The sequence below is a fragment of the Ctenopharyngodon idella genome, chromosome 4 (assembly GCF_019924925.1).
Source record: "Ctenopharyngodon idella isolate HZGC_01 chromosome 4, HZGC01, whole genome shotgun sequence".
NCBI classification, from domain to species: domain Eukaryota; kingdom Metazoa; phylum Chordata; class Actinopteri; order Cypriniformes; family Xenocyprididae; genus Ctenopharyngodon; species Ctenopharyngodon idella.
In genome coordinates, this window is record NC_067223.1 from 13,356,002 (window position 1) to 13,373,201 (window position 17,200).

At 36.9% G+C, this 17,200-nt stretch overlaps 1 protein-coding gene across 1 annotated transcript in view; it reads left to right on the forward strand.

Annotated features, from left to right (window-relative positions):
• Nucleotides 1-16,321, forward strand: part of slc41a2b (solute carrier family 41 member 2b) — a 25,910-nt gene extending 9,589 nt beyond the window's left edge. The window contains exons 7-11 of the mRNA XM_051890130.1: nucleotides 1,742-1,889; nucleotides 1,999-2,078; nucleotides 6,387-6,518; nucleotides 9,383-9,531; nucleotides 14,626-16,321. Of these exons, the coding sequence (XP_051746090.1) occupies nucleotides 1,742-1,889; nucleotides 1,999-2,078; nucleotides 6,387-6,518; nucleotides 9,383-9,531; nucleotides 14,626-14,811 (695 nt within the window). The 3' untranslated portion in view covers nucleotides 14,812-16,321. The remainder of the gene's footprint in view (nucleotides 1-1,741; nucleotides 1,890-1,998; nucleotides 2,079-6,386; nucleotides 6,519-9,382; nucleotides 9,532-14,625) is intronic.
• The last annotated feature ends 879 nt before the right edge of the window (nucleotides 16,322-17,200 follow it).

Genomic DNA, 17,200 nt, shown 5'->3' on the forward strand with positions numbered 1-17,200 from the left:
TTGACTCTATGTTTGGGATTTAAAGATTTAGGCTGTTTAGTGTGTGGTGAAGAGTATTTAGCAAAGAGTGAAACCTTTTTTTGGCGTCTCTGCCTGCATCAAAAGATTTGATTCGGTTTTTAAGAAGATCATATTTTTCTTCCTCAATCTGCTTAAATCCAATTAGAGCCAGTCAGTACGGCTACATTCACACAGCAGCAGAATATGGTTGTCAGTCCTGATCGTGGCACCACATTGAGATTACCACAAACGTTTTTGAGGCGGTGGCGCAACATAAATTGCAAATTTTGAACCATTTAGTAATAATTGTGCTGCGTAGAAATGAAATGAAGAATCTTGAAATGGATGTAATGGCATAATCTTTGGAAAACTTATTGGGCAAATATAAAGCATTTTAAATTTTAATGTTACTTAGTTTTGAATTTCCAGCAGAATCATTGTGAAAAATTTTAAATGGATATTTAAAATATTTCCCAACCCCACATAGAAGTCATAACTGAATTCTGACAGTTTGGTTGATGTGTGCTTTTTGAAAGGGACCGCAGCGACAACATGATGTCTGTCATCAACAAGATGTCGGTCATGGTTATTTTTTTTCTGTCAATCTGCCATTACAGCTGTCAACCCCTTCTCAGGTTTTGAAAAATGGCAGAAAATGGGTTATAGTGTGGTCAGAGAGCAGAACGACACTCCTGTTAAATTTTTGGGCGGAGAAGGGAATACACTACCATTCAAAAGTTTGGGGTTGGTATGATTTTTTAAAAATGTTTTTGAAAGAAGCCTCTTATGCTCACCACCAAAACTGCATTTATTTGATACAAAATTACAGTAAAAACAGTAATATTGTGAAATATTATTACAATTTAAAATAAATTGTCAATTAATTTCTTTCAAAAGGAAAGAAAGTCTTACTGACACCAAATGTTTGAACTGTAGTGTATAAAAAGAAGGCTTTTGGCCACATACCTGTGAGGATGAAAGCAGCGGGAGCGTCCCAAAATGCCAGTTTAGAATATTTATTAAATTCAAAAAGTGATTCTAAAATACTTTCCTGGAAGTTATTCATCACTTTAGGTTAGTTTACCCAAAAATGAAGAAAAAAAAAAAAAAAATGTTACTCACCCTCGTGTCTTTACAAACCTGTAATTTTTTGTTCATCTTCGAAGCACAAATGAAGATATTTTAATGAAATCTGAGAGATTTCTGTCCCTCCATTGACAGCTACGCAACTACCACTTTGACACTTCAATAAAGAGTTCATAAAGAGATCGTGAAAATAATCCATATGAATTGAGCGGTTTAGTCCAAATTTTCTGAAGAGACTCGATGGTTTTATTTGATGAACAGATTTAATTTAATTTTTTATTCACATATAAACATTGAACATCAAACATAAACAGAAGCTCAACAACAACAAGCATGCTTGAGCTTCCGTTTACCAAAACTGATGTGTGCATTGATGAACGTTTATATGCCTAAATTAAATCTGTTCATCATAAAAAGTGATCGAGTTTTCATTAAAACGGATTTCATTAAAATATCTTCATTTGTCTTCAAATTGATTTCATTAAAATATCTTCATTTGTGTTCCGAAGATGAACGAAAGTCTTATGGGTTTGGAACGACATGAGTGTGAGTAAATGATTCCTTTTTGGGTGAACTATCCCTTTAAAGTAGCTTCAATCAAAACGACCAAAGACTACCTGTATTCACTGTGTTCCTTTCTGTCTGTTTTTTTCAGACTCTCACCCATATGTGTCATCTCTGGTGTGTGCCTTCTTCATGTGTCTGACTCCACTGTGGATGGTCATCTCCTCCAAACACCCTGCCAGCCGTCAGCTGCTGTACTCAGGCTGGGAGCCTGTGATCACTGCCATGTTCATCAGCAGGTGTGATACACACACCTCACACACCTGGCCATGCATTCACACACACACTGAAAAAGCATGTGGACGTTCCTTTGGTGCTCTAACATAATGCAATTTCTCGCTATTTCAGTATTGGAGGACTCATTCTGGACAAAACTGTTTCTGATCCCAACCTGGCTGGGATTGTGGTTTACACGCCCGTTATCAATGGTGAGACTTGTTATTTTATACAAAAATATTCTATAAAGCGTGTACTGTTTGTCTTCTGAAAATACATACAATGTACAACGCCTTTCAATACTGCTAAATTTTCTGTATAATAGGCCAAACAACATCAATATCTTAATTTTACTGTCTTGTTTGTCTCTTACAGGGTTGGTTCACCCAAAAATGAAAGTTCTGTCATTAATTACCCACCCTCATATCGTTCCAAACTTGAAGACTTTCGTTCATCTTCGGAACACAAATGAAGATCTTTTGATTAAATGAGAGCTTTCTGTCCCTCCATAGACAGCTACGCAATTGAAACTTTGACACTTCAAAAAGTTCATAAAGAGATCGGAAAACTAATCCATATGAATCATGCGGTTTAGTCCAAATTTTCTGAAGAGACCCGATCGCTTTTTATGATGAACAGATTTAATTTAGGCTTTTACTTTTTACTTCAATTGCATTGGCTGTCTGTGGAGGGACAGAAAGCTCTCAGATTTCATCAAAAAGATCTTCATTTGCGTTCCAAAGATAAACGAAAGTCTTACGGGTTTGGAAAGACATGAGGGTGATTAATTAATGACAGAATTTTCATTTTTGGGTGAACTAACACTTTAAAAGGTTTAAGCTTTTAAATCCTTAATTCGTAGACCTACGCCCTCATGTTCATGGCACACATTGGTGCTCTTCACAGCTGATATTTCACTCCCTTCTCAGACTGTCATTACCTAAAAGAAACGCCTCTGTAATAATCGTCCTCATTTAAAGTCACGCAAGATTCCTTGAGGCAGATATAGGCACTTTTGTGATTTTTTTAATGAACATTTCCATATTGAGAAAAAGCCAAAGGATGAAATATAGCTGAAATTGAGTTGGATGAGATTGAGCCGTGGGGTGAAGTCATTAATTGTGGCAGTTGAATTTCTCGTGGTAACAGGAAAGGAAGCCAGGGCCATGGCACCTCCACAAAGAGCCATACGTTTTTTAATTAAAGCACGCTAATGAGAGACATTTACGCTGTCTGCAGTCTGTCTATGCTCTCCCACCCAGACCACCAAACAGCTGTTAGAATCTCTGCATGTGTGCGTGAATGAAGACTGTTTATGTCAAAAGTTTTTCTCAAAATCCTTGATTCTAAGAGAGAGAGAGTTAGCGAGGAACTCAAAAGCAGGGAAAAATGAAGGAAAGAGAGAGATTGGATGAGTAACAGGAGCTTTTATGGTTTGTCTGCCCAAACAGGAAGCAAGTCAGGCAAGGTAATTTTAAATGATTGCAACATACACACACGCATGTGCCACTTAGGTACAGAGAAATAGTTTCTGTTTTACATAAATAGAGCAAAGTCAGACCTCTCTTATTGCCCCCAGGACTAGTTATGGGTCACAGTGGTCGATTGGTTGCCCTACAAGCCAATTAGTGTGGTTTATCTAGATTATTTTTTATTTTTGTTTTAAGTTGCAGTGCTTTAATTAGCGTGCTGTGCTTTAGCTGTAAGTCATGTATGATAAAACCCTCTTTAAATTCATCCCAATTAAAGCTACAGCAGCTATAGACTTATACATTCAGACAGACTTTTAACAGACTTGTTATGTTGCATTATCTCATGCTATTTTTTTGGAGAGTCTCACTGCAAGACTCTGCAAATAGAGAATTGCACATTTAAGGCTACGTGTTAAGTTACAAGTAGTCCATCTTTAAAAAGAAAAAAAGAGAAAAAAGTAGTCCATCTTTCTGTTTTTGAATGCAAGGATGAAAATTTCCTTCCAAGAATTGTCCGATCAGGGCCAAATGAACCTGCAGCCAGCCTAATAATTATACAGGCCTTAAAACAGGTTAAAAATATGTAGTTTTGAACATCCCAACCCGGTATGTCATACACTGTACATAATGAAATCCAATTGGACCCATACTCGAGCCCTGCTGCACACCCAGCCAAAGTCTCATCAGTTCTGTGACCCAGATTAAAGTGTCCATATATGTTAATCCCACTGCTTGGACAGAAATGAGGTTGCATATCATCTCCATTTCCTGTTGGCAGACAAAGCTAAAACAAGCATCAGATTAATTGGACTTCGATGCTCCAGGAAAGGTCGATAAATTCCCATACGCTCTTTTCTCATGCCCCTATCCCATATCCAAAATGTCGTGTTGTTGCTTATTTGTGAGAAAATGAAAAATTTTTAGAACTGGCCAGCTAATCTGAACCGCAGACACTTGCCCACACACTCCTCCATACAGATGGCGTCTCTCCAGCACTGCCACAGGGACGTGGCACAGCATGGCATAATGGTACCCTCGGCATTAAACATAAACAAGGCCTTGTTGGGGCTAATTGTGCAGAGGCCTGAGCTGTGCTAAAAGATAATCGTTCTCCTTTAGGTCTGCTCTTTAACTAACTATGGGAAATATTATTGCCATTTGTGGGCATGAATGCACTATTGTATGTGCGAAATAGATTTGCTGTGTCTTATTGTAACTCAGATCACTGATTTTCACTTTGGCTGTGGACTGAAAGTATAATTTTTAAAATAATCTCTATTAGTATTGCAGTTACTAAACATTTTCAGCTGAAAGAACAATTTCAGGTTGTTTTCTATGGAGTGGCAGTGCTTTTTAAAGCAATTCCCAAATCCCCAACAGTTGAATGATGGATTTGACAGAGTTATCTTATGTTTTATTCTTTTCAATCAAATTCAGTTTTTTTTTTTTTTCTCCTCTATTTTGTCTATTTTATTCTATTTTGTTTTATTGATGGTGAGATTCTGTTTTGTTTTATTCTATTCAGTTTAGTTCTGATGTTCTATATTCTATTTTATTCAATTTCATACTATATTACTCGGTTCTGTTTTATTCTATTCTATTCAGTTAGTTTTTTGTGCTGTTATGTTGTGTTGTGTTCTATTATAATTAGTGCTGTCAAATGATTAATCGCGATTAATCGCATCCAAAATAAAAGTTTGTTTACATAATATATGTGTGTGTGCTGTGTATATTTATTATGTATATGTAAATACACACACACACACACACACACATATATTTAAGAAATATTTACATGTATACGTGTGTGTGTGTGTGTGTGTGTGTGTATATATATATATATATATATATATGTATGTATGTATAAATATTTTATATAATAATATATTTTTGTTAAATATATACATGCATGTGTGTGTATTTATATATACATAACAAATATACACAGTACACACACATATATTATGTAAACACAAACTTTTATTTTAGATGTGATTATTCGTGATCATTTGACAGCATTAATTATATTCTATTTCCTTTGATTCTCTCTTGTCTTTTTCTGCTCTATTCTGTTTTGTGCAGTTACATTTTTTGCAGTTATTTTGTGCTGTTTTGATTTTGTTTTGTTCCATTCCAATGGACAAATATCCTATTGTATTCTATACTATTTTGTTCTATTTCAAAAGCAGCTGTTTTAGTTCAGCAGAGTGACAAACCAGATGGTGTAAAAAGAGCAGAGAATGTGTATGTTCTGTTAGTCTCTGTGTCGTCTGTCCTCTGTCTTCTGTCTTCCTCTCAATCTCTCTCACTCACTTGTCTTCTCCCAGAACTGCTGGGCGTGACATATCATTACTGCGGCTCTGGACACACTCTTCTTTACTCAGGATAGAGAGAGAGAGAGGGGAAGGGCTGTGTGTATTGTGAGAGAGAGGAAGAAAGAGAGAGATAAAAAGGCGGGGGACAAAAGCGGAGTTAGTACTGGTGACTCATGGCTGCTAGTCTGACAGTGAAAAAATTAAGCCTGCATTCATGGATTAAAAAATGTTTTCACTGCAGAAGCTTCACTGACGTGAGAGATAAGGGCCCTTCACACGGCGTTAACTATAACTATGATGATAAAGATATAGTTCTGAAAATCGCTCTAAATATAAAAGAATAGCAGAGTTCAAACCACAACTAAAACAATAATGGCACAGAGAAACGATATCGTTGGAATCGCTTTTAGAATGATTTTTTCCGGATGATGAGCGATTTAAAAACACAGACAGCCAATCAGAATCCATCCTACTTTAACGATGTCGAGCATCTAAAGGCATTAAACATTAAACGGCAAAACTGCAGCATGTGCTTTGAATAAACAGAATGATATTGTCCGCTGGTGTGGACGCTAATAAAGTTGTCTTTCTTGGTTCTTTATTCGTGTGTTTACCTGAAGTCTTAAACTTGCTGGAAACAGGCGCACTGCTTTTTCCTCTTTGTTTTTAATTCAATTTCTAGCCCTGTACTCTCAGTGTATATTTGTCTGACGTGAGTAATATTTTATTGTAGGTATCGGGGGAAACCTGGTGGCCATCCAATCCAGTCGGATATCCACCTACTTGCACTTTCACAGCACCCCTGGAGAGGTTCCTGACGAGGCCAAGGGTTGCTACTACCCCTGCCGCACCTTCTGTGGCACAGGTAACCCCAAACACTTCCCCAGTGTGCTTTACATACATAAGAAATATTGTGAAATATAGCTGCATTTCACCCTTTAGACATTGAGAAATTAAAATCTTAAAGGGTTAGTTCACCCCAAAAAAATTCTCTCATTAATTACTCACCATCATGTCGTTCCAAACCCGTAAGACCTTCGTTCATCTTCGGAACACAAATTAAGATATTTTTGATAAAATCCGATGGCTCAGTGAGGCCTCCATTGACAGCAAGTTAATTTACACTTTCAAACACCCAGAAAGCTACTAAAGACATATTTAAAAGAGTTCATGTGACTACAGTGGTTCAACCTTAATGTTATGAAGTGACAAGAATACTTTTTGTGCGGCAAAAAAACAAAATAACGACTTTATTCAACAATATCTAGTGATGGGCGATTTCAAAACACTGTTTCATGAGGCTTCACGAATCTTTTGTTTCAAATCAGTGGTTCGGAGCGGCAGAGTCACGTGATTTCAGTAAACAAGGCTTCGTTACGTCAAAAGTGTTTTAAAATTTCAATGGTTCACGTGACTTTGGCAGTTTGATACGCGCTCCGAACCACTGATTTGAAACAAAAGATTCGTAAAGCTTTAAAGCTTCATGAATAAAGTCGTTATTTTGTTTTTTTGGTGCACAAAAAGTACTCTCGTCGCTTCATAACATTAAGGTTGAACCACTGTAGTCACATGAACTGTTTTAAATATAACTTTAGTACTTTTCTTGGCGTTTGAAAGTGTTAATTAACTTGCTGTCAATGCAGGCCTCACTGACCCATCATTTTTGGGTGAACTAACTCTTTAAAGCACACTTGCTAGTTTATTTCATTTGTCTCTCAACAGTGACTATAAAAGCTTGACAGGTGAATTTTGAGTGAACCGTCTTGAACAAATGTCCACCATATCAATTCACCATTCATTCTGTGGTGGAAATGACATTTTGAAAGATTTTTGGAGTAAAATGACTGATTCCTTTGTCTTGCTAAGGCTAATTTTATAGTTAGCACTTAGCATTAAACTAATTTTTTATTTATTTATTTTATTTATCATTTGACTAAGATTTGTCTGTTTGGAAATAATGCACAATTTCAATATAGTGTTTATTTTATTCATTTATTCTTTATTTATAAAAAAAAAAAATGAATATATATATATAAATTTATTTTATTTTATTTTATTTTTTGACTGACAAAGTAGATAAATGACACAAAAAATAATGAAGGAATAGGATCAGTGCATGACATGGATCAAACCCACACCTCCTGCATGAACACCACTGCTTTCTTGTAATTTGAAATCCTCCGAACATCCTTTAAGGCCTACAGATTTAAAAAGAGTGACTTAAACACACATTTGAAGTCAGTTTTTGTTTTCATAGCCTGTATTAAAGAGAGCAAGAACAAGTAACCAGTGTTTAGAGCAACATCACTTAAAAGTGCTTGCAAGTGTGTATACATTAGTTTTAATGGAGTGTGTGTAACGGTGGTTTGTGTATAACGATCCATCTCGGGAAAAAAGCAGAGAACGCTTCCTATAAACAACAGAGGCAGCGTGTTGATGCCGGAGCTTTGATGCAGGGCTTTTTCTTAGAGAAACAAGAGGACTCTGGGGACAGAGTCCAGATGCCCGAGCACATGAGGGGCACGGCGCCCACTGCAAGCTTAGCAGTGCCATCTGGAAAGATGGGCATAAATCTTCCTCCTTCAAGGACTCTGAACGCACAGGGACGCCATACTGCGGGGGTTGAGTGGGATGCTAATGGAGTGAGAAGTGTAGTGTTTGTGAATGAGATGTTTACTGTATGCATATAGACTTCTAAACATAGAATAAATCAAATACGAACAGCTACACACATGCACAGATCCCACGTGGAGGGTTGTTTGTATTCTGTGGTGTTTTAAGCATCTTCCTACTGGATGCTTTAATAGTTCGACCGATTTTCGACTTTGTGGATAATGTCTCATTCTGCTCACGCTCAGCCACTCGCCCTCCATTGCCCTGACAAACAGGAAGTTCATTTTCGTAAAAGATTATGAAAAACATTTTGTTTGGAATAATATGCATAGTGGTATAAAACAGGGTTATTATTATTTTCGCTTGACAAAGCTTCATCCACCAAGTATCTATAACTAGCCAAGCCTAGCAACTAGCTTAGAACATGCTAGCAACATGCTAAATCATGCTAGCAATTTGCTACAACATACCAGCAATGTGTTAAAACATGTTAGCAACATGCAATTGGTAAGGCATGCTAGTAACATGCTAATTCATGCTAGCAGCATGTTAAAATGCTTGAAACGGTTGAATTCATGCTAGCAATGTACTAAAATATGCTACATACATGGTAGCAAAATGTAAAATAATGCTTAGATGCATGTTAAGACATGCTAACAACATGATAAAACATGCTAGGAAGCATTTTGACAACATTTAAGTTTGTCCCGACAAACTTTACTTTATAGTTATTACCGGAACTAAAAATGAAACCATACAAACACATTTTCATTGCTTGATTTGAAATAAAATAAACGTTAACTAAAAGTAAAATGAAATATACAAAAACTTTTTATTTCAGCTAGTTGCCAAGGCAACATTTCACATTTTTATTTAGTTTAACTCGATGAGCAAAAAATAAAATAAAATAAAATATAAATAAAACTGAAATAAAAATGTATAAAAAAAACTATATAGGCATATTTTAAAAAAAGAAAAAATTACAAAAAAACTTAAAAAAGTTGAATTACTAAAGTTACTAATACTAAAATAAAAACTGAAATAAATTGAAGCTAAATTAAAACAAATTTTGTGTATTGCTTTTAAAAATTATACTTTTTCTCTCTCTCTTTTCAGGGGCCAATCACAGGTCAGCACAGGTACTGCTGTTACTGGTTATTCCTGGCCATTTGATCTTCCTGTACACTATTGATCTGATGGAAAGAGGTCACACCTCACTGACGCCCGTCTTCATGGTTGTGTATTTGGCTGCTGCTCTTTTCCAGGTGAGTGTGATGTTGTTGTCACACTATGACAAAAATCCCAATCCCATAAAGTTTTCTAACCAGACGTCAAGACACTGACATCTTCATATGCTGTTTAGATAACCTGTCATCACTATATCTTTTTATTAAATCTGACACCTATTTGAGGTTCAGGTACAAGCACTATTTCCTGTAGCAGACGAAAATGTCAGCCTATAATCATAAAACCAGACACCCATTTTACGATACCGGTCTGGGGAATCCATTTCATCTTCAGCTTAATCGCGATGAATGTGCCGCTTGCCGCCCACATGTAACAATGTTACAACATGCAGTTTTTTCCCATCATAAACCTACAAACCTTTTAGAAAATCCCCAGAGCTTTTAGATGCCCCATTTCCCCTCTGAATGAAACTTTGATGACATTCGTGATAGTGAGCAGGTGTTGTTTGTGTGTGTAAGTGGGTGTGTATGTATCTGTGAGTGTTTGGTTATTCCAAAAGGGTGTTTTCGTAAATTGTTTAGATCGCAATTAAGATCGATTACCCGCGGAGAACCTCACTAAGTGCATTCAGCAGCTGGCATGTGGAGGCATGTTGCGAGCGGTGGAATGTGTGGTATTTTTAGGAAGTTTGTCTGTATGTGTACAGTGTTCGTGAAACGCCCTCGCTAACCTAAACACACACGTCTTTGAGAGCCGCAGCCGTACGGCTTAACTTCAGACCCGTTTGAAGGATCCTTGAGGATGGAGAAAGAGAGAGAGAGGCATTCAGAGAGACAGGAAAAATGAGTGGGGCCATTTATTGGATTATTGTGCTGCTCAGTCATTTTGTCTCTTTTGAATCGTTTGTGTACATTAATCATCGAATTCTTACTTTCTTTTTGAAAAATTGTATTTTAAGTACTATACTATTTATTTAACTGTAAAAATGTATTAATTTAGAACTTAGAGTTAACTATAGTAATTAATTATTTTATAAATATTATATATAATTTATTATTTTATTTTTTATATATATATATATATATATATATATATTGTTTTGGTAACACTTTACAAAAAGGTTTCATTAGTTAACTACTTTAGTTAACATGAAATAAGAAATTAACAATATTTCTACAGAATTTATTAATCGTAGTTAATGTTAATTTCAGTTCATGTTAATAGTTAGTTAAAGGATTAGTTCACTTTAAAATGAAAATTACCCCAAGCTTTACTCACTCTCAAGCCATCCTAGGTGTATATGACTTCCTTCTCTCTGATGAACACAATTGGAGTTATATTAATAAATATCCTGACGCATCCAAGCTTTGTAATGGCAGTGAACGGGATCAACGAGTATGAAGCTCAAAAAAGTGCTTCCATCCATCATAAACGTACTCCACACGGCTCCGGGGGGTTAATAAAGGCCTTCTGAAGTGAAGAGATGCGTTTGTGTAAGAAAAATATCCATATTTAACAAGTTATAAAGTAAAATATCTAGCTTACACCAGACTGCCCTCTGTATTCAACTTAGGAAGAAAGTGTAAAACTCTCGCAGTTCACAAAGCTTACACTACATTCTACGCCTTCCCTAATCAACTTACAAAAAAAGCATAACTGACACGACATCAGTTACGCTTTTTTCGTAAGTTGAAGACAGAAGGTGGTCTCGCATAGATTCATTAAATTATAAGCCATTTTCCCACAAAAGCAGTTTATTCAGCGTAGTGAAGCCTCTCCTCCATTGACATCCATTCAATAAAAACAGCCTCTGGTCTCCTTCCCTGCGTACAACAGTATTAGCAGGCGTAATGCTTTTTTTTTTTTTTTTTTTTCTTTGCTAACCTTGCAGGCTTGCCTTTAAGTGGCTTTGGCTTCAATGAAAGCAGAGCATTAATATAGAACGGTGATTAAACTGATTCTACCTGTGCATTAAGTGGTTTTACTGCATACCTTCCAGTCAATCTTTTATTTTTTTTTATACCAAAAATATCCCATGTAAAACTCTTAAATTGGTGCTTCTCAGAACAAAATCTTAGTCTGCACCAGCTATGGCTTGCCTTGTTGAACATATGTCAGGTGCCCTGAGAGTGGCCCCCTGACCTCTGACCTTCATGGGTCTTCAAATACAAGGCATCTATAGAACTCCAGAAATAAAAACAGTCTGCTTTAGAGGAAGAAATTCCAAGGTTAAATGTAGTACATAGCTGGTAAGTATTTTTGGTGACGCTGTGCAGGATGTTCACGTGCCTCTCCAGGGATGTTTTATTTCCAGTGAGTCAATGAGGACTTTAAAATATTTAGATGAGAAAATAATCCACAGTGCAAACATATATTTGCAACATTTACATGTACGTATATCATGTAAATAATATGTAACCAGTGCTGGCAAAATGAGTCGCAATGAGCAAATTTTCAGAAATTATATATAAATAGTTCGATATAATAGATATAAATGGTTATATATTCACATTCTCTATTAAAAACCTTCAAAATGATGTATGATTTGTTGGAAAAAATGAATGAGCAACACCTATTTGAAGTTGATAGAGTCAGCAAAGTCAATTTTAAGAAAAATTGAGTTAGTTTTCTGAAGGTTGCAAAACAAAATCACATAGCAACAGCCATACCTTAAAATCTCTGGTAATAACACCAAATTTGGCCAGGTCTATAGGAAAAATATATTTTCAACTCATGATACCACAATTGTTTGATTAACATTAATGAAACAGACAGCCTATATATTAAGACCTACAGTACCCAACGGATCTAATATAATATTACATATCAGATGTTTTTCTCCGACAGTTAACCAAACATTCACTTAAGACATAACAGATAATGTTTGCGTGAATACTCTCCAAGACAGATATTTTGAAAATCCTGTATATGCATACATATATGTGTATATCGGGATTGCGGCGTCTTTATGCGTGCGCTTCGGATCTGTCAGCACGAGTAAGATCGTTTGTTTACATCAGCATGAGATTGAAAATCACATTTCATTGAATTCGCTATGAACTTTCACAAAGTTTGAATGCTGCGCTTCTAAAATGATACCAAACTTGTATCGTGATAGTGATACAAGTTTGAGCAGGAGAGGAAGCTCCAGTCAAGAAGCGAGCAGAGAGAGAGCATTTTTCATGGTCAAAGGAAAGGTACTCCTCTCAAAAAACGTACAAATAAAGATACTTTTAGATGTTTAATTGCTATTTGGAGCATTGGGATCACTAGACGAGGGCTTAATTAACTCATTTCTTGTGAAAACCTCAAATTTGACCAAAATTGACATTTTTCACTTGTTTTGCCTGTAGCTCGTAATTAGCCCGTGCGCATTCTGACTCATTTTGCCAGCACAGGTCACAATATATCTTTATGGTTACACTTTATTTTACAGTATTTGTATTACAGTGTATTTACCCAAGAAAGTACTGGTCATATAAGGTAGCTACATGGGTTAAGGTTAGGTTTGGGGGTAGGTTCAGGGTTAGTACTTAGTTATTACACAGTTAATTGCTATAATTAGTGCATCGAGTGTTTACTGAGGGTTTACTGAGAATTTGATGACTAAGAGGGTAACTAGTATTAATAGTAGACAATCAAAAGATGCACAAAATATATTTTGGTTACTGTAGTTATTCTTTTCAAGCGCTGATAATGTCTGTCTTGTTGTTTTATGATAAAATGACACTTTCAAAACAGCTGTAATGTGTCATATTACAAACAAAATAATATTGGTTCATGTTCCGTATACATTTAACCTTTTTTCCATCGTGAACTTAAGAAAAGGACTCTGTGCTAACCTTTGCCTTTTAGTGAGTTTGTGAGTCCGCTCAATCTGACACAACCTTCCTTTGGGGATGTCCTTAAAGTAGGGTTTAGGGTTTGGGTTAGTCTGTAGTCATTATAATTAGTTTTATATAAAACAACAGAAGTATATGGAACACTCTCATTTAGATAGCTAAGTAAACGTGTGTGTGTGTCTGAGAGAGAGAGAGTGAACGTGTGAATGCCATGCAACATCTCTGACTGCTTTCTCTGTGCTTTTGAGTGATGGAAAAGTGTGTCCGTGTGTTTGCGCAGGGTGGAACTACAAGGCTAATCTTGTTGGGCCTCAACAGCTTGTGTACATTAGCAAACCATCACTTTCCTCAGCTACTAGGAAGGCCCCTGCCCAACAGTTGAATCGTTAATTAATAAAATCCTTATAAGGAGCAGAAAATGCGAGTTGAAATCTCCTGCGGAAAGGTCGTTGTTCTGATGTTCTCACACACGGAAACATGCAAGGTTAATTATTGAAATAATGTCACACAACTCATCGTGCCTGGCAGGCACAATTAATAGCCTTTAAAATGGCCATTTATTTCCTGCTACCTAAATTGAAGTTTAAGATCTGCAGCAGAGAGCGAATCGTTTTTTAACCATCTCGTGCTGACCTTAATATAACGGATATAAATGAACGTCGCCCAGCCGGTTAACCAGAGCGTCAGACCTCCAAATAGAGTTTCACACCGACCAGTCAGCCTGATTAATGGGCAGGCTTCGTTTTTATTTCGTTTAAATGAAAAGTCTATCACTCTCACATGCACGGGAACACGGGACGAAAGCGAAAAGCCTTCAGGAATTGCTGCGGTCCATCTTTTTAGCTTCCAATTGAATGCAAGGTGAAGATTTCAAATGTTACATCTCCATTAAGCAAACAAACTGGTCCAAAAGAGCTTTTTAATAGTCTGCGATGCTCAGCAAAGGCAAACACGGGGCTCATTTGCTGGTGTTTAATGAGCTGCGATAGATGAAAAGCCCTGTGATGTGTAGATCTGAAGCCGTTTCGGATATTTGTCTTAAATGTGAATGCCGCTTTTCAAAAGAATGGGATCTTGTTTCATTTCCGAGACAAGCCTTTCATAGATGCTCCATAAACAAAAACATTGCGTTACTTCTGGAATCACTCCCTTCCTCTCTTTCTGATTTAGAGCTTCCCGTTGTGTGTGTGTGTGTGTGTGTGTGCGTGGGACAGTTCATCCAAAGGTACAGCGGAAGGGACCGCGGTTTCGTTCTTTACGCCGACACTTTGCTCACATCCCGTAGCAGATATTCAACACGGTCTTGTGTGCGTTCTCTTTCCCTCCCAGGTGTTCTTGTTGCTTTGCATAGCGGACTGGATGGTGCACTCCATGTGGAAGAGCGGGAAAGATCCGGACAGTTTCTCTATCCCGTACCTGACAGCGCTGGGCGACCTGTTGGGAACCGCCTTCCTAGCTCTCAGCTTCCACTTCCTGTTTATCATCGGAGACCAAGACAGTGATGTGGGTGACTGAGGTCTTTCTTTGACCTTTGATCCACAGCTCAAACTATATCATACTTGCTGCCCTCACTTATTGCCTTGAATGGCTGCTTGTTGGATCACATGGCATGTGGCAACAAAGCAAACTTAGCATTTCTCTGTCAGGTTTAAACATTTTCGTGACTCTTCTTAAAGTGCCAGATGATTTTTAAGCTGCATCGAGAGAATCTGCACATGCAGTGAGGGATAGAAGGTGGTAAAACGACTCCATCATCTCAAACAGGGTGATTTCTGGTCCGTCTGACATGGGACGGTACGAAAAGCATCTTTAGTTCTCACTCCTACCATGTCAGTTTTCCTTATCAGCACTATAACAGTGGAAGGCATGGAAGTTTGTTTCCGCCACATAAAAAAAGAAAAATTTCGACTTTTTATCAGAATTGTGTAATATAAAGTCGCAATTGTGAGTTATAAAGTCAGAATTGTGTGATACAAACTCGCAATTCTGACTTTTTCGCAATTGCGAGTTATAAAGTCCAATTCTGAGGGAAAAAGACTGACTTTTTCTCAGAATTGTGAGTTTATATCTCACAATTATGACTTTAACTTGCAATTGGGTGAAAAAAAAACGACTTACGACTTTATAAGACGCAACTGCGACTTTAAATCACGCAATTCTGACTATAACTCGTAATTGCGAGTGTATATCACACAATTCTAACTTTAAAACTCACAATTGCGAGTTTATATCATGCAATTCTGAGAAAAAAGTCAGAATTGCAAGATGTAAACTCAAAAAAAGTCAAAATTGTGAGATTTTTTTATTTTTTATTCAGTGGTGGAAACGAGTTTCTATTGGAAGGACCAAATACAACCGCTAAAAATAAGAATATATAAGATTGTTGTGGTGATTGTACTTTATTTATTTGCCATTTTTTGTCTTTGTCCTTCTTTATTTACTACTTTACCTATGTATTTTTTATTGTTGTCTGTTTAGAGTGACTTTAAGACACAACCTTGTTGCCACGATTTCTTCCTGTATGTCCAATCAAATCGGACCTTATTACAAGTATAACCGCACAGTTTTACTCAACCAGTGCCAGATCAATTCATATAAACCTCTGTAATGCAGTTTGAAAGTTAAAGCGTTACTATACATATTGCTTAATAGCATAGAATAATGAACTAATATATATCTGCTTCGAGAAAAGGGAATAGACTTTCAACTGCTCATTCAAGAAAACAACGGTCTAAGTAACAATTCAAAATGCCAGACTTTCTTTTTCGGTGAAAAATCTCATGTATGCAATTGAAAACAAAATGAGGTGAATGTACAACAGAGACACTCTTATACAAGTCTATATTTGTGTGTGTGTGAACTTTTTTTTGTACATTGTTACTAAGGTGCCATGAACAGCGATTTTTCTATAGGGAAAAAGAGTTTCTACAGGCACCAATGGAGGATTCTTAGTGTATCTTTCTGCCATGCTTTTTTTGATACTCAAAATGTTTAATAAAGGTTTAATAAAAGTTTACGTCCAATATCTGTCAGTCTGATGTTTATTTTTTTCCTCCTTAGGTCTCCCGAGGGCCCTAATTTAATTCTGTCGACTGTAATTACCTGCATAAGATGTCTTTCAAACTGCAGGGATGCAGCGAAACCCCCTTTATCGGTTTAGAAAACCACTTGCGCTTTTATGAGAAAGCTTTACGTACATTCAAACAGAAGGTATTCGCTTGCTGCGTAAGACTGAGAACAATAAAGCGTGAACCATAAAGGGTTTTTATTTGATTACAAAGATCTCTGCCAAAAAAACAAAAGGTACATCAAAGTGTGCCCCTAAAATATGCGCTTTACTCAACCTGTCAGCAGTTTTGTCACACTGAGCTTTTAAAACACAGTAGCCAAGTGCAGAAATAGCTTTTTTGTAATCTGATATTCACAGTAAATGCAATTTGGTGGCCTGCGCATAATTTCATTCACGCATTAGCATGGTTTCTGCGGATGGATATTTACCGTATTACTTTTATATACAGCTCATTATAGGCTATTAAATGCGACAAGAGTATCGACTCTTTCCAGATGTCACTTATCACTCAACATTTTTAGTATATTTTGTCGACAGTCTAAAACAAAAGACCCCTGTGTGCGTGTTTGGGAGTCTAGACAGGCCCTGTTAATGATGGCTGTTGAACTCTCCTGTCTTCAGTGTTTAATGGGGTTACATGAGTGGTGTGGTGGATTGGGGGCCCTGAAATTTGAGCCTGCTCATAAACGGCCACCAAATCGAGCCAGAGGGACCCTGCTGTTGCATATTAGCACTCTATTAAAACAGAACCAAACCCCCAGCACAGCCCTCAGCCTCTGTACTATGATCCCTCATGTTCACCACTAACAACAAACAGGTCATCAAGCCAATTTA